The sequence below is a fragment of the Poecile atricapillus genome, chromosome Z (assembly GCF_030490865.1).
Source record: "Poecile atricapillus isolate bPoeAtr1 chromosome Z, bPoeAtr1.hap1, whole genome shotgun sequence".
Taxonomy (NCBI): domain Eukaryota; kingdom Metazoa; phylum Chordata; class Aves; order Passeriformes; family Paridae; genus Poecile; species Poecile atricapillus.
Genome location: NC_081289.1, coordinates 138295754 through 138323037, shown reverse-complemented (window position 1 = coordinate 138323037; position 27284 = coordinate 138295754). Strand labels below are relative to the sequence as shown.

At 56.8% G+C, this 27284-nt stretch overlaps 10 protein-coding genes across 15 annotated transcripts in view; 9 read left to right on the top strand and 1 right to left on the bottom strand.

Annotated features, from left to right (window-relative positions):
- Positions 1-27284, bottom strand: part of LOC131593080 (ubiquitin-associated protein 2-like) — a 141968-nt gene that overhangs the window by 34291 nt on the left and 80393 nt on the right. The window lies entirely within an intron of this gene.
- On the top strand, positions 38-2939 carry LOC131593083 (interferon-like). Its single transcript, XM_058865294.1, has one exon. It carries the CDS (start codon positions 509-511, stop codon positions 1079-1081), a length of 573 nt encoding a protein of 190 aa, XP_058721277.1. The 5' UTR covers positions 38-508; the 3' UTR covers positions 1082-2939.
- LOC131593099 (interferon-like) lies at positions 3080-4168 on the top strand. Its single transcript, XM_058865309.1, has one exon. The coding sequence runs from the start codon at positions 3551-3553 to the stop codon at positions 4121-4123; it is 573 nt and encodes a 190-aa protein (XP_058721292.1). The 5' UTR covers positions 3080-3550; the 3' UTR covers positions 4124-4168.
- Positions 4192-7222, top strand: LOC131593104 (interferon-like). The gene has a single exon (XM_058865315.1). It carries the CDS (start codon positions 6593-6595, stop codon positions 7163-7165), a length of 573 nt encoding a protein of 190 aa, XP_058721298.1. The 5' UTR covers positions 4192-6592; the 3' UTR covers positions 7166-7222.
- Positions 7234-12070, top strand: LOC131593087 (interferon-like). The gene has a single exon (XM_058865297.1). It carries the CDS (start codon positions 9640-9642, stop codon positions 10210-10212), a length of 573 nt encoding a protein of 190 aa, XP_058721280.1. The 5' UTR covers positions 7234-9639; the 3' UTR covers positions 10213-12070.
- LOC131593089 (interferon-like) lies at positions 12211-15112 on the top strand. Its single transcript, XM_058865299.1, has one exon. The coding sequence runs from the start codon at positions 12682-12684 to the stop codon at positions 13252-13254; it is 573 nt and encodes a 190-aa protein (XP_058721282.1). The 5' UTR covers positions 12211-12681; the 3' UTR covers positions 13255-15112.
- LOC131593084 (interferon-like) lies at positions 15253-18154 on the top strand. Its single transcript, XM_058865295.1, has one exon. It carries the CDS (start codon positions 15724-15726, stop codon positions 16294-16296), a length of 573 nt encoding a protein of 190 aa, XP_058721278.1. The 5' UTR covers positions 15253-15723; the 3' UTR covers positions 16297-18154.
- Positions 18295-19383, top strand: LOC131593102 (interferon-like). The gene has a single exon (XM_058865313.1). It carries the CDS (start codon positions 18766-18768, stop codon positions 19336-19338), a length of 573 nt encoding a protein of 190 aa, XP_058721296.1. The 5' UTR covers positions 18295-18765; the 3' UTR covers positions 19339-19383.
- LOC131593100 (interferon-like) lies at positions 19407-22380 on the top strand. The gene has a single exon (XM_058865310.1). The coding sequence runs from the start codon at positions 21808-21810 to the stop codon at positions 22378-22380; it is 573 nt and encodes a 190-aa protein (XP_058721293.1). The 5' UTR covers positions 19407-21807.
- LOC131593095 (interferon-like) lies at positions 24406-27280 on the top strand. The gene has a single exon (XM_058865306.1). The coding sequence runs from the start codon at positions 24850-24852 to the stop codon at positions 25420-25422; it is 573 nt and encodes a 190-aa protein (XP_058721289.1). The 5' UTR covers positions 24406-24849; the 3' UTR covers positions 25423-27280.

Below are 27284 nucleotides of genomic sequence, written 5' to 3'. Positions count from 1 at the left end.
AACAGCGGCTAAGATGAAAATAAAGGCAAGCCGCAAAGTGAAAGGAAAAGCGACCACAGCCACCGGCAGGGCTTTGCAGGTGGAAAAAATGCTTAGGCACAAAGGAGGCTTCTGCCCAAAAGCTGGCCCTGCAGGTGACAGGGAACAACAACAACAGCCCTCCCCAACACACCTGACACCAACACCTCTGACCCAGCGCTTTCGCAACCCCGTTCACCCACTACAGCCACTCTGCCCCGAGACCACAACTGCCACCACAATCCCCGGCCACGGACACCCCAGCTAAACCCTGCCTGTCCCGAGACCACTACAGCCACCAGCCCAAACCAGAAACCACGGGCGGAAACCCCCAGCAATCGGAAAGCGAAGAAGGGAAAGCTGCCACCATACAAAGCCGCACGCCCGGCGGCGTCCCAAGCACAGCCACCAGCACCAACACCAGCAGCACCAACACCGAGCCTCGCCGGGCTCCTGCTCAGCACCGGCCGACAGCACCCACAGACCCACCATGGCTGCGCTCAAAGCCCCACAGACACGCCTGCCGCACGCCGCCCCGGCGCTCCCGCTCCTCCTCACCGCTCTCGCCACCGCCCTCGCCTGCCAACAGCTCTGGACACACGACGACACCTTCCCTGGCGACGCACTCCGCCTCCTCCAGGACATGGCTCCCAGCCACACACAGCCCTGCCACCTCCAGGAGCCGCCCTTCTTCCCCGACACCCTCCTCCACGACAACCTCCACCCGCACCAAGCCGCCGTCACCGCCCTACGCATCCTCCAGCACCTCTTCCACACCCTCAGCACCAACAGCACCCGCCAGCACTGGCCCACCCAGGCTCGCAACGACCTCCTCAACAAACTCCAGCACCACATCCACCTCCTCGAGCAATGCCTCCCCGACAACGCCGCGCTCTTCAAAGGACCACGCAACCTGCTGCTCACCGTCAACAAGTACTTCAGGGACATCCACCTCTTCCTCCGTGCCCACAACCACAGCGCCTGCGCCTGGGACCACGTCCGCCTCGAAGCTCGCGCCTCTTTGCAGCACCTCCACAACCTCACACGCACCATGCGCCGCTAGCACAGACACCCACGCCCAAAACACCCACCTCCAGGACCTCACCCGCCCGTCCCCCCAACCAGCGACAACCGACGTGCCTGTAACAACCGCACGGCACTCGCAGCCTGCAACCACTGCGTCTCCACTGGTACAGCCTCTCCCCTTCATTAGGACTGAAGACTTTCTCTACTCAATTATTTGTTTGCTCATTTATTTATTTATTACCTTATTTATTTATTTGCCTATTTATTTACTTATTCACGTATTTATTTTTCTACTTACTCGCTATTTTATGCCACGGAAAATAAAGACCCATGACAAAACAACTGCCACTGCCTCTTGTCTCACTAGCACTGCAACCGCTCTTTGGGCCGGGGGAAAGCCTTCTCTGTTCAACACCAACTCCAAGCCCCGCTCCAAACAGTCCCTGCCCACTCTTCTCACTGGCCCAGCAGCATCCTGGAGCAACCACTCGGGAAAAGCCATTGCCAGCATTTGGCCAACACCCCAGAATCACCACCCAAAAATAAAGAAGCGCTAAGGTTGGAAAGCACCGCTGCAGCTCATCCGCTTCATCCATCCAAATGCCTGGCCCTGGCACTTACAGACAAGGATGGCCCGCGGGACAGTGTCAAACACTTGCCACAACTCCAGGCACACAAGGTCACTTACTCTTACACAGCGCTCCACAGCCCTAACTACACAGAACATCACCAAAAATGCCGGGAACGGCAATTTCCCACTTTCAAAAGCCACAGTCAGTCCCCATTTCCAGTCACCTGTCTCATTTCCAGCGGCCTTAGCAGAGCTTCTCTTTCCCACAGAAGCTGCCTCATCATCTTGCCTGCAACGAAGCTCACGCTGACTGCTCTGCAGTTCACACACTCTTCTGCTATTCCCTTTGTAAAAACAGGGGGACTCTTTCCCTTCTTCTACTTATCGGTGACTTGACAAACATCATTTCTCAAAACCGATCAACGCTGGCCTACAACTCCACCTGACAGTCCTCTCAGGACTTGCAGATGAATCTCATCATGGACTTCCACATACTCAGCTTCCTTAGACGGTCTCACACCACATCTTATCCTCCAGTGGCCTCGGCCTCTTCATTCTTCATTGCAGGGCTCCCAGCACTTGCCTTCCGTGATGTTGGCAGTGTGGCAGGAGCTCAATGACACACAAGGCTGCAACCACCTGCTCCTCTCCACAGCCTCTTCTCCCTGAAGTCTAAAACCCCCAGACCCCAGCACCCACTCATCGTACGAATAGTCACGAGGCTACGTCCTCGTGAGGCCAGCCATGTCATCCCCGCGCAAATCTGTGAACAAACAAAGAGGTGCAAACACCTCTTTGCTCTCCCCAGATTTTGGCCTTTCTTTAAAGGCATCTGAAACTACTGGCAGGTCTTCTCTACTCCACCTGAAGCAGCCCAGCCCCCTCAGCCTTTCTCACACGTGATGTCCTCTCATGCCCTCTGCATCTTCGCAGCAGACATTCCTGCCAAAAGCTCCACTCCTCCCCGCCATGAACTAAAGAGCCTTGAGCTGGACACACTCTTCCGGGGGAGGGCTCCGGCAATCCCAAAACACAGCACCGTTCCTCTGGCGGGCGACAGTCCCCCTTCGCTCTCTGCCTGCCTCATCTACGGAAGCAGGCGAAACAAAACTATGGCCCCGCTCTAACGCCAAACAAACACCACCACAGACACACAGCAAACAACACAGGAGCAACAAAGCTCTCCCGGTTTTCCTACTCCTTCTTCATCGACCCTATTTTGAAATGTCTTGTTGCCCTGCCACCTCAGCTTCCGAGACGGCACCTGGGCCACACCGCTGCAAGAACGCACTCGCGGCCTCCGAGGCTTACTCCCGCACACAGCCCCTTGCACACTGCCACCGCCCCGGGGCATTCACCGCAGGAGGGAGATACCCAGCCCTCGCCCACTTGACATCACTGCACATCCCTTGCAACCGCAAAAGGAAAACAGCGGCTAAGATGAAAATAAAGGCAAGCCGCAAAGTGAAAGGAAAAGCGACCACAGCCACCGGCAGGGCTTTGCAGGTGGAAAAAATGCTTAGGCACAAAGGAGGCTTCTGCCCAAAAGCTGGCCCTGCAGGTGACAGGGAACAACAACAACAGCCCTCCCCAACACACCTGACACCAACACCTCTGACCCAGCGCTTTCGCAACCCCGTTCACCCACTACAGCCACTCTGCCCCGAGACCACAACTGCCACCACAATCCCCGGCCACGGACACCCCAGCTAAACCCTGCCTGTCCCGAGACCACTACAGCCACCAGCCCAAACCAGAAACCACGGGCGGAAACCCCCAGCAATCGGAAAGCGAAGAAGGGAAAGCTGCCACCATACAAAGCCGCACGCCCGGCGGCGTCCCAAGCACAGCCACCAGCACCAACACCAGCAGCACCAACACCGAGCCTCGCCGGGCTCCTGCTCAGCACCGGCCGACAGCACCCACAGACCCACCATGGCTGCGCTCAAAGCCCCACAGACACGCCTGCCGCACGCCGCCCCGGCGCTCCCGCTCCTCCTCACCGCTCTCGCCACCGCCCTCGCCTGCCAACAGCTCTGGACACACGACGACACCTTCCCTGGCGACGCACTCCGCCTCCTCCAGGACATGGCTCCCAGCCACACACAGCCCTGCCACCTCCAGGAGCCGCCCTTCTTCCCCGACACCCTCCTCCGCGACAACCTCCACCCGCACCAAGCCGCCGTCACCGCCCTCCGCATCCTCCAGCACCTCTTCCACACCCTCAGCACCAACAGCACCCGCCAGCACTGGCCCACCCAGGCTCGCAACGACCTCCTCAACAAACTCCAGCACCACATCCACCTCCTCGAGCAATGCCTCCCCGACAACGCCGTGCTCTTCAAAGGACCACGCAACCTGCTGCTCACCGTCAACAAGTACTTCAGGGACATCCACCTCTTCCTCCGTGCCCACAACCACAGCGCCTGCGCCTGGGACCACGTCCGCCTCGAAGCTCGCGCCTCTTTGCAGCACCTCCACAACCTCACACGCACCATGCGCCGCTAGCACAGACACCCACGCCCAAAACACCCACCTCCAGGACCTCACCCGCCCGTCCCCCCAACCTGCGACAACCGACATGCCTGTAACAACCGCACGGCACCTGCAGCCTGCAACCACTGCGTCTCCATTGGTACAGCCTCTCCCCTTCATTAGGACTGAAGACTTTCTCTACTCAATTATTTGTTTGCTCATTTATTTATTTATTACCTTATTTATTTATTTGCCTATTTATTTACTTATTCACGTATTTATTTTTCTACTTACTCGCTATTTTATGCCACGGAAAATAAAGACCCATGACAAAACAACTGCCACTGCCTCTTGTCTCACTAGCACTGCAACCGCTCTTTGGGCCGGGGGAAAGCCTTCTCCGTTCAACACCAACTCCAAGCCCCGCTCCAAACAGTCCCTGCCCACTCTTCTCACTGGCCCAGCAGCATCCTGGAGCAACCACTCGGGAAAAGCCATTGCCAGCATTTGGCCAACACCCCAGAATCACCACCCAAAAATAAAGAAGCGCTAAGGTTGGAAAGCACCGCTGCGGCTCATCCGCTTCATCCATCCAAATGCCTGGCCCTGGCACTTACAGACAAGGATGGCCCGCGGGACAGTGTCAAACACTTGCCACAACTCCAGGCACACAAGGTCACTTACTCTTACACAGCGCTCCACAGCCCTAACTACACAGAACATCACCAAAAATGCCGGGAACGGCAATTTCCCACTTTCAAAAGCCACAGTCAGTCCCCATTTCCAGTCACCTGTCTCATTTCCAGCGGCCTTAGCAGAGCTTCTCTTTCCCACAGAAGCTGCCTCATCATCTTGCCTGCAACGAAGCTCACGCTGACTGCTCTGCAGTTCACACACTCTTCTGCTATTCCCTTTGTAAAAACAGGGGGACTCTTTCCCTTCTTCTACTTATCGGTGACTTGACAAACATCATTTCTCAAAACCGATCAACGCTGGCCTACAACTCCACCTGACAGTCCTCTCAGGACTTGCAGATGAATCTCATCATGGACTTCCACATACTCAGCTTCCTTAGACGGTCTCACACCACATCTTATCCTCCAGTGGCCTCGGCCTCTTCATTCTTCATTGCAGGGCTCCCAGCACTTGCCTTCCGTGATGTTGGCAGTGTGGCAGGAGCTCAATGACACACAAGGCTGCAACCACCTGCTCCTCTCCACAGCCTCTTCTCCCTGAAGTCTAAAACCCCCAGACCCCAGCACCCACTCATCGTACGAATAGTCACGAGGCTACGTCCTCGTGAGGCCAGCCATGTCATCCCCGCGCAAATCTGTGAACAAACAAAGAGGTGCAAACACCTCTTTGCTCTCCCCAGATTTTGGCCTTTCTTTAAAGGCATCTGAAACTACTGGCAGGTCTTCTCTACTCCACCTGAAGCAGCCCAGCCCCCTCAGCCTTTCTCACACGTGATGTCCTCTCATGCCCTCTGCATCTTCGCAGCAGACATTCCTGCCAAAAGCTCCACTCCTCCCCGCCATGAACTAAAGAGCCTTGAGCTGGACACACTCTTCCGGGGGAGGGCTCCGGCAATCCCAAAACACAGCACCGTTCCTCTGGCGGGCGACAGTCCCCCTTCGCTCTCTGCCTGCCTCATCTACGGAAGCAGGCGAAACAAAACTATGGCCCCGCTCTAACGCCAAACAAACACCACCACAGACACACAGCAAACAACACAGGAGCAACAAAGCTCTCCCGGTTTTCCTACTCCTTCTTCATCGACCCTATTTTGAAATGTCTTGTTGCCCTGCCACCTCAGCTTCCGAGACGGCACCTGGGCCACACCGCTGCAAGAACGCACTCGCGGCCTCCGAGGCTTACTCCCGCACACAGCCCCTTGCACACTGCCACCGCCCCGGGGCATTCACCGCAGGAGGGAGATACCCAGCCCTCGCCCACTTGACATCACTGCACATCCCTTGCAACCGCAAAAGGAAAACAGCGGCTAAGATGAAAATAAAGGCAAGCCGCAAAGTGAAAGGAAAAGCGACCACAGCCACCGGCAGGGCTTTGCAGGTGGAAAAAATGCTTAGGCACAAAGGAGGCTTCTGCCCAAAAGCTGGCCCTGCAGGTGACAGGGAACAACAACAACAGCCCTCCCCAACACACCTGACACCAACACCTCTGACCCAGCGCTTTCGCAACCCCGTTCACCCACTACAGCCACTCTGCCCCGAGACCACAACTGCCACCACAATCCCCGGCCACGGACACCCCAGCTAAACCCTGCCTGTCCCGAGACCACTACAGCCACCAGCCCAAACCAGAAACCACGGGCGGAAACCCCCAGCAATCGGAAAGCGAAGAAGGGAAAGCTGCCACCATACAAAGCCGCACGCCCGGCGGCGTCCCAAGCACAGCCACCAGCACCAACACCAGCAGCACCAACACCGAGCCTCGCCGGGCTCCTGCTCAGCACCGGCCGACAGCACCCACAGACCCACCATGGCTGCGCTCAAAGCCCCACAGACACGCCTGCCGCACGCCGCCCCGGCGCTCCCGCTCCTCCTCACCGCTCTCGCCACCGCCCTCGCCTGCCAACAGCTCTGGACACACGACGACACCTTCCCTGGCGACGCACTCCGCCTCCTCCAGGACATGGCTCCCAGCCACACACAGCCCTGCCACCTCCAGGAGCCGCCCTTCTTCCCCGACACCCTCCTCCGCGACAACCTCCACCCGCACCAAGCCGCCGTCACCGCCCTCCGCATCCTCCAGCACCTCTTCCACACCCTCAGCACCAACAGCACCCGCCAGCACTGGCCCACCCAGGCTCGCAACGACCTCCTCAACAAACTCCAGCACCACATCCACCTCCTCGAGCAATGCCTCCCCGACAACGCCGTGCTCTTCAAAGGACCACGCAACCTGCTGCTCACCGTCAACAAGTACTTCAGGGACATCCACCTCTTCCTCCGTGCCCACAACCACAGCGCCTGCGCCTGGGACCACGTCCGCCTCGAAGCTCGCGCCTCTTTGCAGCACCTCCACAACCTCACACGCACCATGCGCCGCTAGCACAGACACCCACGCCCAAAACACCCACCTCCAGGACCTCACCCGCCCGTCCCCCCAACCTGCGACAACCCACGTGCCTGTAACAACCGCACGGCACCTGCAGCCTGCAACCACTGCGTCTCCATTGGTACAGCCTCTCCCCTTCATTAGGACTGAAGACTTTCTCTACTCAATTATTTGTTTGCTCATTTATTTATTTATTACCTTATTTATTTATTTGCCTATTTATTTACTTATTCACGTATTTATTTTTCTACTTACTCGCTATTTTATGCCACGGAAAATAAAGACCCATGACAAAACAACTGCCACTGCCTCTTGTCTCACTAGCACTGCAACCGCTCTTTGGGCCGGGGGAAAGCCTTCTCCGTTCAACACCAACTCCAAGCCCCGCTCCAAACAGTCCCTGCCCACTCTTCTCACTGGCCCAGCAGCATCCTGGAGCAACCACTCGGGAAAAGCCATTGCCAGCATTTGGCCAACACCCCAGAATCACCACCCAAAAATAAAGAAGCGCTAAGGTTGGAAAGCACCGCTGCGGCTCATCCGCTTCATCCATCCAAATGCCTGGCCCTGGCACTTACAGACAAGGATGGCCCGCGGGACAGTGTCAAACACTTGCCACAACTCCAGGCACACAAGGTCACTTACTCTTACACAGCGCTCCACAGCCCTAACTACACAGAACATCACCAAAAATGCCGGGAACGGCAATTTCCCACTTTCAAAAGCCACAGTCAGTCCCCATTTCCAGTCACCTGTCTCATTTCCAGCGGCCTTAGCAGAGCTTCTCTTTCCCACAGAAGCTGCCTCATCATCTTGCCTGCAACGAAGCTCACGCTGACTGCTCTGCAGTTCACACACTCTTCTGCTATTCCCTTTGTAAAAACAGGGGGACTCTTTCCCTTCTTCTACTTATCGGTGACTTCACTTGACAAACATCATTTCTCAAAACCGATCAACGCTGGCCTACAACTCCACCTGACAGTCCTCTCAGGACTTGCAGATGAATCTCATCATGGACTTCCACATACTCAGCTTCCTTAGACGGTCTCACACCACATCTTATCCTCCAGTGGCCTCGGCCTCTTCATTCTTCATTGCAGGGCTCCCAGCACTTGCCTTCCGTGATGTTGGCAGTGTGGCAGGAGCTCAATGACACACAAGGCTGCAACCACCTGCTCCTCTCCACAGCCTCTTCTCCCTGAAGTCTAAAACCCCCAGACCCCAGCACCCACTCATCGTACGAATAGTCACGAGGCTACGTCCTCGTGAGGCCAGCCATGTCATCCCCGCGCAAATCTGTGAACAAACAAAGAGGTGCAAACACCTCTTTGCTCTCCCCAGATTTTGGCCTTTCTTTAAAGGCATCTGAAACTACTGGCAGGTCTTCTCTACTCCACCTGAAGCAGCCCAGCCCCCTCAGCCTTTCTCACACGTGATGTCCTCTCATGCCCTCTGCATCTTCGCAGCAGACATTCCTGCCAAAAGCTCCACTCCTCCCCGCCATGAACTAAAGAGCCTTGAGCTGGACACACTCTTCCGGGGGAGGGCTCCGGCAATCCCAAAACACAGCACCGTTCCTCTGGCGGGCGACAGTCCCCCTTCGCTCTCTGCCTGCCTCATCTACGGAAGCAGGCGAAACAAAACTATGGCCCCGCTCTAACGCCAAACAAACACCACCACAGACACACAGCAAACAACACAGGAGCAACAAAGCTCTCCCGGTTTTCCTACTCCTTCTTCATCGACCCTATTTTGAAATGTCTTGTTGCCCTGCCACCTCAGCTTCCGAGACGGCACCTGGGCCACACCGCTGCAAGAACGCACTCGCGGCCTCCGAGGCTTACTCCCGCACACAGCCCCTTGCACACTGCCACCGCCCCGGGGCATTCACCGCAGGAGGGAGATACCCAGCCCTCGCCCACTTGACATCACTGCACATCCCTTGCAACCGCAAAAGGAAAACAGCGGCTAAGATGAAAATAAAGGCAAGCCGCAAAGTGAAAGGAAAAGCGACCACAGCCACCGGCAGGGCTTTGCAGGTGGAAAAAATGCTTAGGCACAAAGGAGGCTTCTGCCCAAAAGCTGGCCCTGCAGGTGACAGGGAACAACAACAACAGCCCTCCCCAACACACCTGACACCAACACCTCTGACCCAGCGCTTTCGCAACCCCGTTCACCCACTACAGCCACTCTGCCCCGAGACCACAACTGCCACCACAATCCCCGGCCACGGACACCCCAGCTAAACCCTGCCTGTCCCGAGACCACTACAGCCACCAGCCCAAACCAGAAACCACGGGCGGAAACCCCCAGCAATCGGAAAGCGAAGAAGGGAAAGCTGCCACCATACAAAGCCGCACGCCCGGCGGCGTCCCAAGCACAGCCACCAGCACCAACACCAGCAGCACCAACACCGAGCCTCGCCGGGCTCCTGCTCAGCACCGGCCGACAGCACCCACAGACCCACCATGGCTGCGCTCAAAGCCCCACAGACACGCCTGCCGCACGCCGCCCCGGCGCTCCCGCTCCTCCTCACCGCTCTCGCCACCGCCCTCGCCTGCCAACAGCTCTGGACACACGACGACACCTTCCCTGGCGACGCACTCCGCCTCCTCCAGGACATGGCTCCCAGCCACACACAGCCCTGCCACCTCCAGGAGCCGCCCTTCTTCCCCGACACCCTCCTCCGCGACAACCTCCACCCGCACCAAGCCGCCGTCACCGCCCTACGCATCCTCCAGCACCTCTTCCACACCCTCAGCACCAACAGCACCCGCCAGCACTGGCCCACCCAGGCTCGCAACGACCTCCTCAACAAACTCCAGCACCACATCCACCTCCTCGAGCAATGCCTCCCCGACAACGCCGCGCTCTTCAAAGGACCACGCAACCTGCTGCTCACCGTCAACAAGTACTTCAGGGACATCCACCTCTTCCTCCGTGCCCACAACCACAGCGCCTGCGCCTGGGACCACGTCCGCCTCGAAGCTCGCGCCTCTTTGCAGCACCTCCACAACCTCACACGCACCATGCGCCGCTAGCACAGACACCCACGCCCAAAACACCCACCTCCAGGACCTCACCCGCCCGTCCCCCCAACCAGCGACAACCGACGTGCCTGTAACAACCGCACGGCACTCGCAGCCTGCAACCACTGCGTCTCCACTGGTACAGCCTCTCCCCTTCATTAGGACTGAAGACTTTCTCTACTCAATTATTTGTTTGCTCATTTATTTATTTATTACCTTATTTATTTATTTGCCTATTTATTTACTTATTCACGTATTTATTTTTCTACTTACTCGCTATTTTATGCCACGGAAAATAAAGACCCATGACAAAACAACTGCCACTGCCTCTTGTCTCACTAGCACTGCAACCGCTCTTTGGGCCGGGGGAAAGCCTTCTCCGTTCAACACCAACTCCAAGCCCCGCTCCAAACAGTCCCTGCCCACTCTTCTCACTGGCCCAGCAGCATCCTGGAGCAACCACTCGGGAAAAGCCATTGCCAGCATTTGGCCAACACCCCAGAATCACCACCCAAAAATAAAGAAGCGCTAAGGTTGGAAAGCACCGCTGCAGCTCATCCGCTTCATCCATCCAAATGCCTGGCCCTGGCACTTACAGACAAGGATGGCCCGCGGGACAGTGTCAAACACTTGCCACAACTCCAGGCACACAAGGTCACTTACTCTTACACAGCGCTCCACAGCCCTAACTACACAGAACATCACCAAAAATGCCGGGAACGGCAATTTCCCACTTTCAAAAGCCACAGTCAGTCCCCATTTCCAGTCACCTGTCTCATTTCCAGCGGCCTTAGCAGAGCTTCTCTTTCCCACAGAAGCTGCCTCATCATCTTGCCTGCAACGAAGCTCACGCTGACTGCTCTGCAGTTCACACACTCTTCTGCTATTCCCTTTGTAAAAACAGGGGGACTCTTTCCCTTCTTCTACTTATCGGTGACTTGACAAACATCATTTCTCAAAACCGATCAACGCTGGCCTACAACTCCACCTGACAGTCCTCTCAGGACTTGCAGATGAATCTCATCATGGACTTCCACATACTCAGCTTCCTTAGACGGTCTCACACCACATCTTATCCTCCAGTGGCCTCGGCCTCTTCATTCTTCATTGCAGGGCTCCCAGCACTTGCCTTCCGTGATGTTGGCAGTGTGGCAGGAGCTCAATGACACACAAGGCTGCAACCACCTGCTCCTCTCCACAGCCTCTTCTCCCTGAAGTCTAAAACCCCCAGACCCCAGCACCCACTCATCGTACGAATAGTCACGAGGCTACGTCCTCGTGAGGCCAGCCATGTCATCCCCGCGCAAATCTGTGAACAAACAAAGAGGTGCAAACACCTCTTTGCTCTCCCCAGATTTTGGCCTTTCTTTAAAGGCATCTGAAACTACTGGCAGGTCTTCTCTACTCCACCTGAAGCAGCCCAGCCCCCTCAGCCTTTCTCACACGTGATGTCCTCTCATGCCCTCTGCATCTTCGCAGCAGACATTCCTGCCAAAAGCTCCACTCCTCCCCGCCATGAACTAAAGAGCCTTGAGCTGGACACACTCTTCCGGGGGAGGGCTCCGGCAATCCCAAAACACAGCACCGTTCCTCTGGCGGGCGACAGTCCCCCTTCGCTCTCTGCCTGCCTCATCTACGGAAGCAGGCGAAACAAAACTATGGCCCCGCTCTAACGCCAAACAAACACCACCACAGACACACAGCAAACAACACAGGAGCAACAAAGCTCTCCCGGTTTTCCTACTCCTTCTTCATCGACCCTATTTTGAAATGTCTTGTTGCCCTGCCACCTCAGCTTCCGAGACGGCACCTGGGCCACACCGCTGCAAGAACGCACTCGCGGCCTCCGAGGCTTACTCCCGCACACAGCCCCTTGCACACTGCCACCGCCCCGGGGCATTCACCGCAGGAGGGAGATACCCAGCCCTCGCCCACTTGACATCACTGCACATCCCTTGCAACCGCAAAAGGAAAACAGCGGCTAAGATGAAAATAAAGGCAAGCCGCAAAGTGAAAGGAAAAGCGACCACAGCCACCGGCAGGGCTTTGCAGGTGGAAAAAATGCTTAGGCACAAAGGAGGCTTCTGCCCAAAAGCTGGCCCTGCAGGTGACAGGGAACAACAACAACAGCCCTCCCCAACACACCTGACACCAACACCTCTGACCCAGCGCTTTCGCAACCCCGTTCACCCACTACAGCCACTCTGCCCCGAGACCACAACTGCCACCACAATCCCCGGCCACGGACACCCCAGCTAAACCCTGCCTGTCCCGAGACCACTACAGCCACCAGCCCAAACCAGAAACCACGGGCGGAAACCCCCAGCAATCGGAAAGCGAAGAAGGGAAAGCTGCCACCATACAAAGCCGCACGCCCGGCGGCGTCCCAAGCACAGCCACCAGCACCAACACCAGCAGCACCAACACCGAGCCTCGCCGGGCTCCTGCTCAGCACCGGCCGACAGCACCCACAGACCCACCATGGCTGCGCTCAAAGCCCCACAGACACACCTGCCGCACGCCGCCCCGGCGCTCCCGCTTCTCCTCACCGCTCTCGCCACCGCCCTCGCCTGCCAACAGCTCTGGACACACGACGACACCTTCCCTGGCGACGCACTCCGCCTCTTCCAGGACATGGCTCCCAGCCACACACAGCCCTGCCACCTCCAGGAGCCGCCCTTCTTCCCCGACACCCTCCTCCGCGACAACCTCCACCCGCACCAAGCCGCCGTCACCGCCCTACGCATCCTCCAGCACCTCTTCCACACCCTCAGCACCAACAGCACCCGCCAGCACTGGCCCACCCAGGCTCGCAACGACCTCCTCAACAAACTCCAGCACCACATCCACCTCCTCGAGCAATGCCTCCCCGACAACGCCGCGCTCTTCAAAGGACCACGCAACCTGCTGCTCACCGTCAACAAGTACTTCAGGGACATCCACCTCTTCCTCCGTGCCCACAACCACAGCGCCTGCGCCTGGGACCACGTCCGCCTCGAAGCTCGCGCCTCTTTGCAGCACCTCCACAACCTCACACGCACCATGCGCCGCTAGCACAGACACCCACGCCCAAAACACCCACCTCCAGGACCTCACCCGCCCGTCCCCCCAACCAGCGACAACCGACGTGCCTGTAACAACCGCACGGCACTCGCAGCCTGCAACCACTGCGTCTCCACTGGTACAGCCTCTCCCCTTCATTAGGACTGAAGACTTTCTCTACTCAATTATTTGTTTGCTCATTTATTTATTTATTACCTTATTTATTTATTTGCCTATTTATTTACTTATTCACGTATTTATTTTTCTACTTACTCGCTATTTTATGCCACGGAAAATAAAGACCCATGACAAAACAACTGCCACTGCCTCTTGTCTCACTAGCACTGCAACCGCTCTTTGGGCCGGGGGAAAGCCTTCTCCGTTCAACACCAACTCCAAGCCCCGCTCCAAACAGTCCCTGCCCACTCTTCTCACTGGCCCAGCAGCATCCTGGAGCAACCACTCGGGAAAAGCCATTGCCAGCATTTGGCCAACACCCCAGAATCACCACCCAAAAATAAAGAAGCGCTAAGGTTGGAAAGCACCGCTGCAGCTCATCCGCTTCATCCATCCAAATGCCTGGCCCTGGCACTTACAGACAAGGATGGCCCGCGGGACAGTGTCAAACACTTGCCACAACTCCAGGCACACAAGGTCACTTACTCTTACACAGCGCTCCACAGCCCTAACTACACAGAACATCACCAAAAATGCCGGGAACGGCAATTTCCCACTTTCAAAAGCCACAGTCAGTCCCCATTTCCAGTCACCTGTCTCATTTCCAGCGGCCTTAGCAGAGCTTCTCTTTCCCACAGAAGCTGCCTCATCATCTTGCCTGCAACGAAGCTCACGCTGACTGCTCTGCAGTTCACACACTCTTCTGCTATTCCCTTTGTAAAAACAGGGGGACTCTTTCCCTTCTTCTACTTATCGGTGACTTGACAAACATCATTTCTCAAAACCGATCAACGCTGGCCTACAACTCCACCTGACAGTCCTCTCAGGACTTGCAGATGAATCTCATCATGGACTTCCACATACTCAGCTTCCTTAGACGGTCTCACACCACATCTTATCCTCCAGTGGCCTCGGCCTCTTCATTCTTCATTGCAGGGCTCCCAGCACTTGCCTTCCGTGATGTTGGCAGTGTGGCAGGAGCTCAATGACACACAAGGCTGCAACCACCTGCTCCTCTCCACAGCCTCTTCTCCCTGAAGTCTAAAACCCCCAGACCCCAGCACCCACTCATCGTACGAATAGTCACGAGGCTACGTCCTCGTGAGGCCAGCCATGTCATCCCCGCGCAAATCTGTGAACAAACAAAGAGGTGCAAACACCTCTTTGCTCTCCCCAGATTTTGGCCTTTCTTTAAAGGCATCTGAAACTACTGGCAGGTCTTCTCTACTCCACCTGAAGCAGCCCAGCCCCCTCAGCCTTTCTCACACGTGATGTCCTCTCATGCCCTCTGCATCTTCGCAGCAGACATTCCTGCCAAAAGCTCCACTCCTCCCCGCCATGAACTAAAGAGCCTTGAGCTGGACACACTCTTCCGGGGGAGGGCTCCGGCAATCCCAAAACACAGCACCGTTCCTCTGGCGGGCGACAGTCCCCCTTCGCTCTCTGCCTGCCTCATCTACGGAAGCAGGCGAAACAAAACTATGGCCCCGCTCTAACGCCAAACAAACACCACCACAGACACACAGCAAACAACACAGGAGCAACAAAGCTCTCCCGGTTTTCCTACTCCTTCTTCATCGACCCTATTTTGAAATGTCTTGTTGCCCTGCCACCTCAGCTTCCGAGACGGCACCTGGGCCACACCGCTGCAAGAACGCACTCGCGGCCTCCGAGGCTTACTCCCGCACACAGCCCCTTGCACACTGCCACCGCCCCGGGGCATTCACCGCAGGAGGGAGATACCCAGCCCTCGCCCACTTGACATCACTGCACATCCCTTGCAACCGCAAAAGGAAAACAGCGGCTAAGATGAAAATAAAGGCAAGCCGCAAAGTGAAAGGAAAAGCGACCACAGCCACCGGCAGGGCTTTGCAGGTGGAAAAAATGCTTAGGCACAAAGGAGGCTTCTGCCCAAAAGCTGGCCCTGCAGGTGACAGGGAACAACAACAACAGCCCTCCCCAACACACCTGACACCAACACCTCTGACCCAGCGCTTTCGCAACCCCGTTCACCCACTACAGCCACTCTGCCCCGAGACCACAACTGCCACCACAATCCCCGGCCACGGACACCCCAGCTAAACCCTGCCTGTCCCGAGACCACTACAGCCACCAGCCCAAACCAGAAACCACGGGCGGAAACCCCCAGCAATCGGAAAGCGAAGAAGGGAAAGCTGCCACCATACAAAGCCGCACGCCCGGCGGCGTCCCAAGCACAGCCACCAGCACCAACACCAGCAGCACCAACACCGAGCCTCGCCGGGCTCCTGCTCAGCACCGGCCGACAGCACCCACAGACCCACCATGGCTGCGCTCAAAGCCCCACAGACACGCCTGCCGCACGCCGCCCCGGCGCTCCCGCTCCTCCTCACCGCTCTCGCCACCGCCCTCGCCTGCCAACAGCTCTGGACACACGACGACACCTTCCCTGGCGACGCACTCCGCCTCCTCCAGGACATGGCTCCCAGCCACACACAGCCCTGCCACCTCCAGGAGCCGCCCTTCTTCCCCGACACCCTCCTCCGCGACAACCTCCACCCGCACCAAGCCGCCGTCACCGCCCTACGCATCCTCCAGCACCTCTTCCACACCCTCAGCACCAACAGCACCCGCCAGCACTGGCCCACCCAGGCTCGCAACGACCTCCTCAACAAACTCCAGCACCACATCCACCTCCTCGAGCAATGCCTCCCCGACAACGCCGCGCTCTTCAAAGGACCACGCAACCTGCTGCTCACCGTCAACAAGTACTTCAGGGACATCCACCTCTTCCTCCGTGCCCACAACCACAGCGCCTGCGCCTGGGACCACGTCCGCCTCGAAGCTCGCGCCTCTTTGCAGCACCTCCACAACCTCACACGCACCATGCGCCGCTAGCACAGACACCCACGCCCAAAACACCCACCTCCAGGACCTCACCCGCCCGTCCCCCCAACCAGCGACAACCGACGTGCCTGTAACAACCGCACGGCACTCGCAGCCTGCAACCACTGCGTCTCCACTGGTACAGCCTCTCCCCTTCATTAGGACTGAAGACTTTCTCTACTCAATTATTTGTTTGCTCATTTATTTATTTATTACCTTATTTATTTATTTGCCTATTTATTTACTTATTCACGTATTTATTTTTCTACTTACTCGCTATTTTATGCCACGGAAAATAAAGACCCATGACAAAACAACTGCCACTGCCTCTTGTCTCACTAGCACTGCAACCGCTCTTTGGGCCGGGGGAAAGCCTTCTCTGTTCAACACCAACTCCAAGCCCCGCTCCAAACAGTCCCTGCCCACTCTTCTCACTGGCCCAGCAGCATCCTGGAGCAACCACTCGGGAAAAGCCATTGCCAGCATTTGGCCAACACCCCAGAATCACCACCCAAAAATAAAGAAGCGCTAAGGTTGGAAAGCACCGCTGCAGCTCATCCGCTTCATCCATCCAAATGCCTGGCCCTGGCACTTACAGACAAGGATGGCCCGCGGGACAGTGTCAAACACTTGCCACAACTCCAGGCACACAAGGTCACTTACTCTTACACAGCGCTCCACAGCCCTAACTACACAGAACATCACCAAAAATGCCGGGAACGGCAATTTCCCACTTTCAAAAGCCACAGTCAGTCCCCATTTCCAGTCACCTGTCTCATTTCCAGCGGCCTTAGCAGAGCTTCTCTTTCCCACAGAAGCTGCCTCATCATCTTGCCTGCAACGAAGCTCACGCTGACTGCTCTGCAGTTCACACACTCTTCTGCTATTCCCTTTGTAAAAACAGGGGGACTCTTTCCCTTCTTCTACTTATTGGTGACTTGACAAACATCATTTCTCAAAACCGATCAACGCTGGCCTACAACTCCACCTGACAGTCCTCTCAGGACTTGCAGATGAATCTCATCATGGACTTCCACATACTCAGCTTCCTTAGACGGTCTCACACCACATCTTATCCTCCAGTGGCCTCGGCCTCTTCATTCTTCATTGCAGGGCTCCCAGCACTTGCCTTCCGTGATGTTGGCAGTGTGGCAGGAGCTCAATGACACACAAGGCTGCAACCACCTGCTCCTCTCCACAGCCTCTTCTCCCTGAAGTCTAAAACCCCCAGACCCCAGCACCCACTCATCGTACGAATAGTCACGAGGCTACGTCCTCGTGAGGCCAGCCATGTCATCCCCGCGCAAATCTGTGAACAAACAAAGAGGTGCAAACACCTCTTTGCTCTCCCCAGATTTTGGCCTTTCTTTAAAGGCATCTGAAACTACTGGCAGGTCTTCTCTACTCCACCTGAAGCAGCCCAGCCCCCTCAGCCTTTCTCACACGTGATGTCCTCTCATGCCCTCTGCATCTTCGCAGCAGACATTCCTGCCAAAAGCTCCACTCCTCCCCGCCATGAACTAAAGAGCCTTGAGCTGGACACACTCTTCCGGGGGAGGGCTCCGGCAATCCCAAAACACAGCACCGTTCCTCTGGCGGGCGACAGTCCCCCTTCGCTCTCTGCCTGCCTCATCTACGGAAGCAGGCGAAACAAAACTATGGCCCCGCTCTAACGCCAAACAAACACCACCACAGACACACAGCAAACAACACAGGAGCAACAAAGCTCTCCCGGTTTTCCTACTCCTTCTTCATCGACCCTATTTTGAAATGTCTTGTTGCCCTGCCACCTCAGCTTCCGAGACGGCACCTGGGCCACACCGCTGCAAGAACGCACTCGCGGCCTCCGAGGCTTACTCCCGCACACAGCCCCTTGCACACTGCCACCGCCCCGGGGCATTCACCGCAGGAGGGAGATACCCAGCCCTCGCCCACTTGACATCACTGCACATCCCTTGCAACCGCAAAAGGAAAACAGCGGCTAAGATGAAAATAAAGGCAAGCCGCAAAGTGAAAGGAAAAGCGACCACAGCCACCGGCAGGGCTTTGCAGGTGGAAAAAATGCTTAGGCACAAAGGAGGCTTCTGCCCAAAAGCTGGCCCTGCAGGTGACAGGGAACAACAACAACAGCCCTCCCCAACACACCTGACACCAACACCTCTGACCCAGCGCTTTCGCAACCCCGTTCACCCACTACAGCCACTCTGCCCCGAGACCACAACTGCCACCACAATCCCCGGCCACGGACACCCCAGCTAAACCCTGCCTGTCCCGAGACCACTACAGCCACCAGCCCAAACCAGAAACCACGGGCGGAAACCCCCAGCAATCGGAAAGCGAAGAAGGGAAAGCTGCCACCATACAAAGCCGCACGCCCGGCGGCGTCCCAAGCACAGCCACCAGCACCAACACCAGCAGCACCAACACCGAGCCTCGCCGGGCTCCTGCTCAGCACCGGCCGACAGCACCCACAGACCCACCATGGCTGCGCTCAAAGCCCCACAGACACGCCTGCCGCACGCCGCCCCGGCGCTCCCGCTCCTCCTCACCGCTCTCGCCACCGCCCTCGCCTGCCAACAGCTCTGGACACACGACGACACCTTCCCTGGCGACGCACTCCGCCTCCTCCAGGACATGGCTCCCAGCCACACACAGCCCTGCCACCTCCAGGAGCCGCCCTTCTTCCCCGACACCCTCCTCCGCGACAACCTCCACCCGCACCAAGCCGCCGTCACCGCCCTCCGCATCCTCCAGCACCTCTTCCACACCCTCAGCACCAACAGCACCCGCCAGCACTGGCCCACCCAGGCTCGCAACGACCTCCTCAACAAACTCCAGCACCACATCCACCTCCTCGAGCAATGCCTCCCCGACAACGCCGTGCTCTTCAAAGGACCACGCAACCTGCTGCTCACCGTCAACAAGTACTTCAGGGACATCCACCTCTTCCTCCGTGCCCACAACCACAGCGCCTGCGCCTGGGACCACGTCCGCCTCGAAGCTCGCGCCTCTTTGCAGCACCTCCACAACCTCACACGCACCATGCGCCGCTAGCACAGACACCCACGCCCAAAACACCCACCTCCAGGACCTCACCCGCCCGTCCCCCCAACCTGCGACAACCGACATGCCTGTAACAACCGCACGGCACCTGCAGCCTGCAACCACTGCGTCTCCATTGGTACAGCCTCTCCCCTTCATTAGGACTGAAGACTTTCTCTACTCAATTATTTGTTTGCTCATTTATTTATTTATTACCTTATTTATTTATTTGCCTATTTATTTACTTATTCACGTATTTATTTTTCTACTTACTCGCTATTTTATGCCACGGAAAATAAAGACCCATGACAAAACAACTGCCACTGCCTCTTGTCTCACTAGCACTGCAACCGCTCTTTGGGCCGGGGGAAAGCCTTCTCCGTTCAACACCAACTCCAAGCCCCGCTCCAAACAGTCCCTGCCCACTCTTCTCACTGGCCCAGCAGCATCCTGGAGCAACCACTCGGGAAAAGCCATTGCCAGCATTTGGCCAACACCCCAGAATCACCACCCAAAAATAAAGAAGCGCTAAGGTTGGAAAGCACCGCTGCGGCTCATCCGCTTCATCCATCCAAATGCCTGGCCCTGGCACTTACAGACAAGGATGGCCCGCGGGACAGTGTCAAACACTTGCCACAACTCCAGGCACACAAGGTCACTTACTCTTACACAGCGCTCCACAGCCCTAACTACACAGAACATCACCAAAAATGCCGGGAACGGCAATTTCCCACTTTCAAAAGCCACAGTCAGTCCCCATTTCCAGTCACCTGTCTCATTTCCAGCGGCCTTAGCAGAGCTTCTCTTTCCCACAGAAGCTGCCTCATCATCTTGCCTGCAACGAAGCTCACGCTGACTGCTCTGCAGTTCACACACTCTTCTGCTATTCCCTTTGTAAAAACAGGGGGACTCTTTCCCTTCTTCTACTTATCGGTGACTTGACAAACATCATTTCTCAAAACCGATCAACGCTGGCCTACAACTCCACCTGACAGTCCTCTCAGGACTTGCAGATGAATCTCATCATGGACTTCCACATACTCAGCTTCCTTAGACGGTCTCACACCACATCTTATCCTCCAGTGGCCTCGGCCTCTTCATTCTTCATTGCAGGGCTCCCAGCACTTGCCTTCCGTGATGTTGGCAGTGTGGCAGGAGCTCAATGACACACAAGGCTGCAACCACCTGCTCCTCTCCACAGCCTCTTCTCCCTGAAGTCTAAAACCCCCAGACCCCAGCACCCACTCATCGTACGAATAGTCACGAGGCTACGTCCTCGTGAGGCCAGCCATGTCATCCCCGCGCAAATCTGTGAACAAACAAAGAGGTGCAAACACCTCTTTGCTCTCCCCAGATTTTGGCCTTTCTTTAAAGGCATCTGAAACTACTGGCAGGTCTTCTCTACTCCACCTGAAGCAGCCCAGCCCCCTCAGCCTTTCTCACACGTGATGTCCTCTCATGCCCTCTGCATCTTCGCAGCAGACATTCCTGCCAAAAGCTCCACTCCTCCCCGCCATGAACTAAAGAGCCTTGAGCTGGACACACTCTTCCGGGGGAGGGCTCCGGCAATCCCAAAACACAGCACCGTTCCTCTGGCGGGCGACAGTCCCCCTTCGCTCTCTGCCTGCCTCATCTACGGAAGCAGGCGAAACAAAACTATGGCCCCGCTCTAACGCCAAACAAACACCACCACAGACACACAGCAAACAACACAGGAGCAACAAAGCTCTCCCGGTTTTCCTACTCCTTCTTCATCGACCCTATTTTGAAATGTCTTGTTGCCCTGCCACCTCAGCTTCCGAGACGGCACCTGGGCCACACCGCTGCAAGAACGCACTCGCGGCCTCCGAGGCTTACTCCCGCACACAGCCCCTTGCACACTGCCACCGCCCCGGGGCATTCACCGCAGGAGGGAGATACCCAGCCCTCGCCCACTTGACATCACTGCACATCCCTTGCAACCGCAAAAGGAAAACAGCGGCTAAGATGAAAATAAAGGCAAGCCGCAAAGTGAAAGGAAAAGCGACCACAGCCACCGGCAGGGCTTTGCAGGTGGAAAAAATGCTTAGGCACAAAGGAGGCTTCTGCCCAAAAGCTGGCCCTGCAGGTGACAGGGAACAACAACAACAGCCCTCCCCAACACACCTGACACCAACACCTCTGACCCAGCGCTTTCGCAACCCCGTTCACCCACTACAGCCACTCTGCCCCGAGACCACAACTGCCACCACAATCCCCGGCCACGGACACCCCAGCTAAACCCTGCCTGTCCCGAGACCACTACAGCCACCAGCCCAAACCAGAAACCACGGGCGGAAACCCCCAGCAATCGGAAAGCGAAGAAGGGAAAGCTGCCACCATACAAAGCCGCACGCCCGGCGGCGTCCCAAGCACAGCCACCAGCACCAACACCAGCAGCACCAACACCGAGCCTCGCCGGGCTCCTGCTCAGCACCGGCCGACAGCACCCACAGACCCACCATGGCTGCGCTCAAAGCCCCACAGACACGCCTGCCGCACGCCGCCCCGGCGCTCCCGCTCCTCCTCACCGCTCTCGCCACCGCCCTCGCCTGCCAACAGCTCTGGACACACGACGACACCTTCCCTGGCGACGCACTCCGCCTCCTCCAGGACATGGCTCCCAGCCACACACAGCCCTGCCACCTCCAGGAGCCGCCCTTCTTCCCCGACACCCTCCTCCGCGACAACCTCCACCCGCACCAAGCCGCCGTCACCGCCCTCCGCATCCTCCAGCACCTCTTCCACACCCTCAGCACCAACAGCACCCGCCAGCACTGGCCCACCCAGGCTCGCAACGACCTCCTCAACAAACTCCAGCACCACATCCACCTCCTCGAGCAATGCCTCCCCGACAACGCCGCGCTCTTCAAAGGACCACGCAACCTGCTGCTCACCGTCAACAAGTACTTCAGGGACATCCACCTCTTCCTCCGTGCCCACAACCACAGCGCCTGCGCCTGGGACCACGTTCGCCTCGAAGCTCGCGCCTCTTTGCAGCACCTCCACAACCTCACACGCACCATGCGCCGCTAGCACAGACACCCACGCCCAAAACACCCACCTCCAGGACCTCACCCGCCCGTCCCCCCAACCAGCGACAACCGACGTGCCTGTAACAACCGCACGGCACTCGCAGCCTGCAACCACTGCGTCTCCACTGGTACAGCCTCTCCCCTTCATTAGGACTGAAGACTTTCTCTACTCAATTATTTGTTTGCTCATTTATTTATTTATTACCTTATTTATTTATTTGCCTATTTATTTACTTATTCACGTATTTATTTTTCTACTTACTCGCTATTTTATGCCACGGAAAATAAAGACCCATGACAAAACAACTGCCACTGCCTCTTGTCTCACTAGCACTGCAACCGCTCTTTGGGCCGGGGGAAAGCCTTCTCCGTTCAACACCAACTCCAAGCCCCGCTCCAAACAGTCCCTGCCCACTCTTCTCACTGGCCCAGCAGCATCCTGGAGCAACCACTCGGGAAAAGCCATTGCCAGCATTTGGCCAACACCCCAGAATCACCACCCAAAAATAAAGAAGCGCTAAGGTTGGAAAGCACCGCTGCAGCTCATCCGCTTCATCCATCCAAATGCCTGGCCCTGGCACTTACAGACAAGGATGGCCCGCGGGACAGTGTCAAACACTTGCCACAACTCCAGGCACACAAGGTCACTTACTCTTACACAGCGCTCCACAGCCCTAACTACACAGAACATCACCAAAAATGCCGGGAACGGCAATTTCCCACTTTCAAAAGCCACAGTCAGTCCCCATTTCCAGTCACCTGTCTCATTTCCAGCGGCCTTAGCAGAGCTTCTCTTTCCCACAGAAGCTGCCTCATCATCTTGCCTGCAACGAAGCTCACGCTGACTGCTCTGCAGTTCACACACTCTTCTGCTATTCCCTTTGTAAAAACAGGGGGACTCTTTCCCTTCTTCTACTTATCGGTGACTTGACAAACATCATTTCTCAAAACCGATCAACGCTGGCCTACAACTCCACCTGACAGTCCTCTCAGGACTTGCAGATGAATCTCATCATGGACTTCCACATACTCAGCTTCCTTAGACGGTCTCACACCACATCTTATCCTCCAGTGGCCTCGGCCTCTTCATTCTTCATTGCAGGGCTCCCAGCACTTGCCTTCCGTGATGTTGGCAGTGTGGCAGGAGCTCAATGACACACAAGGCTGCAACCACCTGCTCCTCTCCACAGCCTCTTCTCCCTGAAGTCTAAAACCCCCAGACCCCAGCACCCACTCATCGTACGAATAGTCACGAGGCTACGTCCTCGTGAGGCCAGCCATGTCATCCCCGCGCAAATCTGTGAACAAACAAAGAGGTGCAAACACCTCTTTGCTCTCCCCAGATTTTGGCCTTTCTTTAAAGGCATCTGAAACTACTGGCAGGTCTTCTCTACTCCACCTGAAGCAGCCCAGCCCCCTCAGCCTTTCTCACACGTGATGTCCTCTCATGCCCTCTGCATCTTCGCAGCAGACATTCCTGCCAAAAGCTCCACTCCTCCCCGCCATGAACTAAAGAGCCTTGAGCTGGACACACTCTTCCGGGGGAGGGCTCCGGCAATCCCAAAACACAGCACCGTTCCTCTGGCGGGCGACAGTCCCCCTTCGCTCTCTGCCTGCCTCATCTACGGAAGCAGGCGAAACAAAACTATGGCCCCGCTCTAACGCCAAACAAACACCACCACAGACACACAGCAAACAACACAGGAGCAACAAAGCTCTCCCGGTTTTCCTACTCCTTCTTCATCGACCCTATTTTGAAATGTCTTGTTGCCCTGCCACCTCAGCTTCCGAGACGGCACCTGGGCCACACCGCTGCAAGAACGCACTCGCGGCCTCCGAGGCTTACTCCCGCACACAGCCCCTTGCACACTGCCACCGCCCCGGGGCATTCACCGCAGGAGGGAGATACCCAGCCCTCGCCCACTTGACATCACTGCACATCCCTTGCAACCGCAAAAGGAAAACAGCGGCTAAGATGAAAATAAAGGCAAGCCGCAAAGTGAAAGGAAAAGTGACCACAGCCACCGGCAGGGCTTTGCAGGTGGAAAAAATGCTTAGGCACAAAGGAGGCTTCTGCCCAAAAGCTGGCCCTGCAGGTGACAGGGAACAACAACAACAGCCCTCCCCAACACACCTGACACCAACACCTCTGACCCAGCGCTTTCGCAACCCCGTTCACCCACTACAGCCACTCTGCCCCGAGACCACAACTGCCACCACAATCCCCGGCCACGGACACCCCAGCTAAACCCTGCCTGTCCCGAGACCACTACAGCCACCAGCCCAAACCAGAAACCACGGGCGGAAACCCCCAGCAATCGGAAAGCGAAGAAGGGAAAGCTGCCACCATACAAAGCCGCACGCCCGGCGGCGTCCCAAGCACAGCCACCAGCACCAACACCAGCAGCACCAACACCGAGCCTCGCCGGGCTCCTGCTCAGCACCGGCCGACAGCACCCACAGACCCACCATGGCTGCGCTCAAAGCCCCACAGACACACCTGCCGCACGCCGCCCCGGCGCTCCCGCTTCTCCTCACCGCTCTCGCCACCGCCCTCGCCTGCCAACAGCTCTGGACACACGACGACACCTTCCCTGGCGACGCACTCCGCCTCTTCCAGGACATGGCTCCCAGCCACACACAGCCCTGCCACCTCCAGGAGCCGCCCTTCTTCCCCGACACCCTCCTCCGCGACAACCTCCACCCGCACCAAGCCGCCGTCACCGCCCTACGCATCCTCCAGCACCTCTTCCACACCCTCAGCACCAACAGCACCCGCCAGCACTGGCCCACCCAGGCTCGCAACGACCTCCTCAACAAACTCCAGCACCACATCCACCTCCTCGAGCAATGCCTCCCCGACAACGCCGCGCTCTTCAAAGGACCACGCAACCTGCTGCTCACCGTCAACAAGTACTTCAGGGACATCCACCTCTTCCTCCGTGCCCACAACCACAGCGCCTGCGCCTGGGACCACGTCCGCCTCGAAGCTCGCGCCTCTTTGCAGCACCTCCACAACCTCACACGCACCATGCGCCGCTAGCACAGACACCCACGCCCAAAACACCCACCTCCAGGACCTCACCCGCCCGTCCCCCCAACCAGCGACAACCGACGTGCCTGTAACAACCGCACGGCACTCGCAGCCTGCAACCACTGCGTCTCCACTGGTACAGCCTCTCCCCTTCATTAGGACTGAAGACTTTCTCTACTCAATTATTTGTTTGCTCATTTATTTATTTATTACCTTATTTATTTATTTGCCTATTTATTTACTTATTCACGTATTTATTTTTCTACTTACTCGCTATTTTATGCCACGGAAAATAAAGACCCATGACAAAACAACTGCCACTGCCTCTTGTCTCACTAGCACTGCAACCGCTCTTTGGGCCGGGGGAAAGCCTTCTCCGTTCAACACCAACTCCAAGCCCCGCTCCAAACAGTCCCTGCCCACTCTTCTCACTGGCCCAGCAGCATCCTGGAGCAACCACTCGGGAAAAGCCATTGCCAGCATTTGGCCAACACCCCAGAATCACCACCCAAAAATAAAGAAGCGCTAAGGTTGGAAAGCACCGCTGCAGCTCATCCGCTTCATCCATCCAAATGCCTGGCCCTGGCACTTACAGACAAGGATGGCCCGCGGGACAGTGTCAAACACTTGCCACAACTCCAGGCACACAAGGTCACTTACTCTTACACAGCGCTCCACAGCCCTAACTACACAGAACATCACCAAAAATGCCGGGAACGGCAATTTCCCACTTTCAAAAGCCACAGTCAGTCCCCATTTCCAGTCACCTGTCTCATTTCCAGCGGCCTTAGCAGAGCTTCTCTTTCCCACAGAAGCTGCCTCATCATCTTGCCTGCAACGAAGCTCACGCTGACTGCTCTGCAGTTCACACACTCTTCTGCTATTCCCTTTGTAAAAACAGGGGGACTCTTTCCCTTCTTCTACTTATCGGTGACTTGACAAACATCATTTCTCAAAACCGATCAACGCTGGCCTACAACTCCACCTGACAGTCCTCTCAGGACTTGCAGATGAATCTCATCATGGACTTCCACATACTCAGCTTCCTTAGACGGTCTCACACCACATCTTATCCTCCAGTGGCCTCGGCCTCTTCATTCTTCATTGCAGGGCTCCCAGCACTTGCCTTCCGTGATGTTGGCAGTGTGGCAGGAGCTCAATGACACACAAGGCTGCAACCACCTGCTCCTCTCCACAGCCTCTTCTCCCTGAAGTCTAAAACCCCCAGACCCCAGCACCCACTCATCGTACGAATAGTCACGAGGCTACGTCCTCGTGAGGCCAGCCATGTCATCCCCGCGCAAATCTGTGAACAAACAAAGAGGTGCAAACACCTCTTTGCTCTCCCCAGATTTTGGCCTTTCTTTAAAGGCATCTGAAACTACTGGCAGGTCTTCTCTACTCCACCTGAAGCAGCCCAGCCCCCTCAGCCTTTCTCACACGTGATGTCCTCTCATGCCCTCTGCATCTTCGCAGCAGACATTCCTGCCAAAAGCTCCACTCCTCCCCGCCATGAACTAAAGAGCCTTGAGCTGGACACACTCTTCCGGGGGAGGGCTCCGGCAATCCCAAAACACAGCACCGTTCCTCTGGCGGGCGACAGTCCCCCTTCGCTCTCTGCCTGCCTCATCTACGGAAGCAGGCGAAACAAAACTATGGCCCCGCTCTAACGCCAAACAAACACCACCACAGACACACAGCAAACAACACAGGAGCAACAAAGCTCTCCCGGTTTTCCTACTCCTTCTTCATCGACCCTATTTTGAAATGTCTTGTTGCCCTGCCACCTCAGCTTCCGAGACGGCACCTGGGCCACACCGCTGCAAGAACGCACTCGCGGCCTCCGAGGCTTACTCCCGCACACAGCCCCT

Coding starts and splice junctions, on each gene's coding strand:
- LOC131593083 (XM_058865294.1), top strand. CDS start 509: ATGGCTGCGCTCAAAGCCCCACAGACACGCCTGCCGCACGCCGCCCCG.
- LOC131593099 (XM_058865309.1), top strand. CDS start 3,551: ATGGCTGCGCTCAAAGCCCCACAGACACGCCTGCCGCACGCCGCCCCG.
- LOC131593104 (XM_058865315.1), top strand. CDS start 6,593: ATGGCTGCGCTCAAAGCCCCACAGACACGCCTGCCGCACGCCGCCCCG.
- LOC131593087 (XM_058865297.1), top strand. CDS start 9,640: ATGGCTGCGCTCAAAGCCCCACAGACACGCCTGCCGCACGCCGCCCCG.
- LOC131593089 (XM_058865299.1), top strand. CDS start 12,682: ATGGCTGCGCTCAAAGCCCCACAGACACACCTGCCGCACGCCGCCCCG.
- LOC131593084 (XM_058865295.1), top strand. CDS start 15,724: ATGGCTGCGCTCAAAGCCCCACAGACACGCCTGCCGCACGCCGCCCCG.
- LOC131593102 (XM_058865313.1), top strand. CDS start 18,766: ATGGCTGCGCTCAAAGCCCCACAGACACGCCTGCCGCACGCCGCCCCG.
- LOC131593100 (XM_058865310.1), top strand. CDS start 21,808: ATGGCTGCGCTCAAAGCCCCACAGACACGCCTGCCGCACGCCGCCCCG.
- LOC131593095 (XM_058865306.1), top strand. CDS start 24,850: ATGGCTGCGCTCAAAGCCCCACAGACACACCTGCCGCACGCCGCCCCG.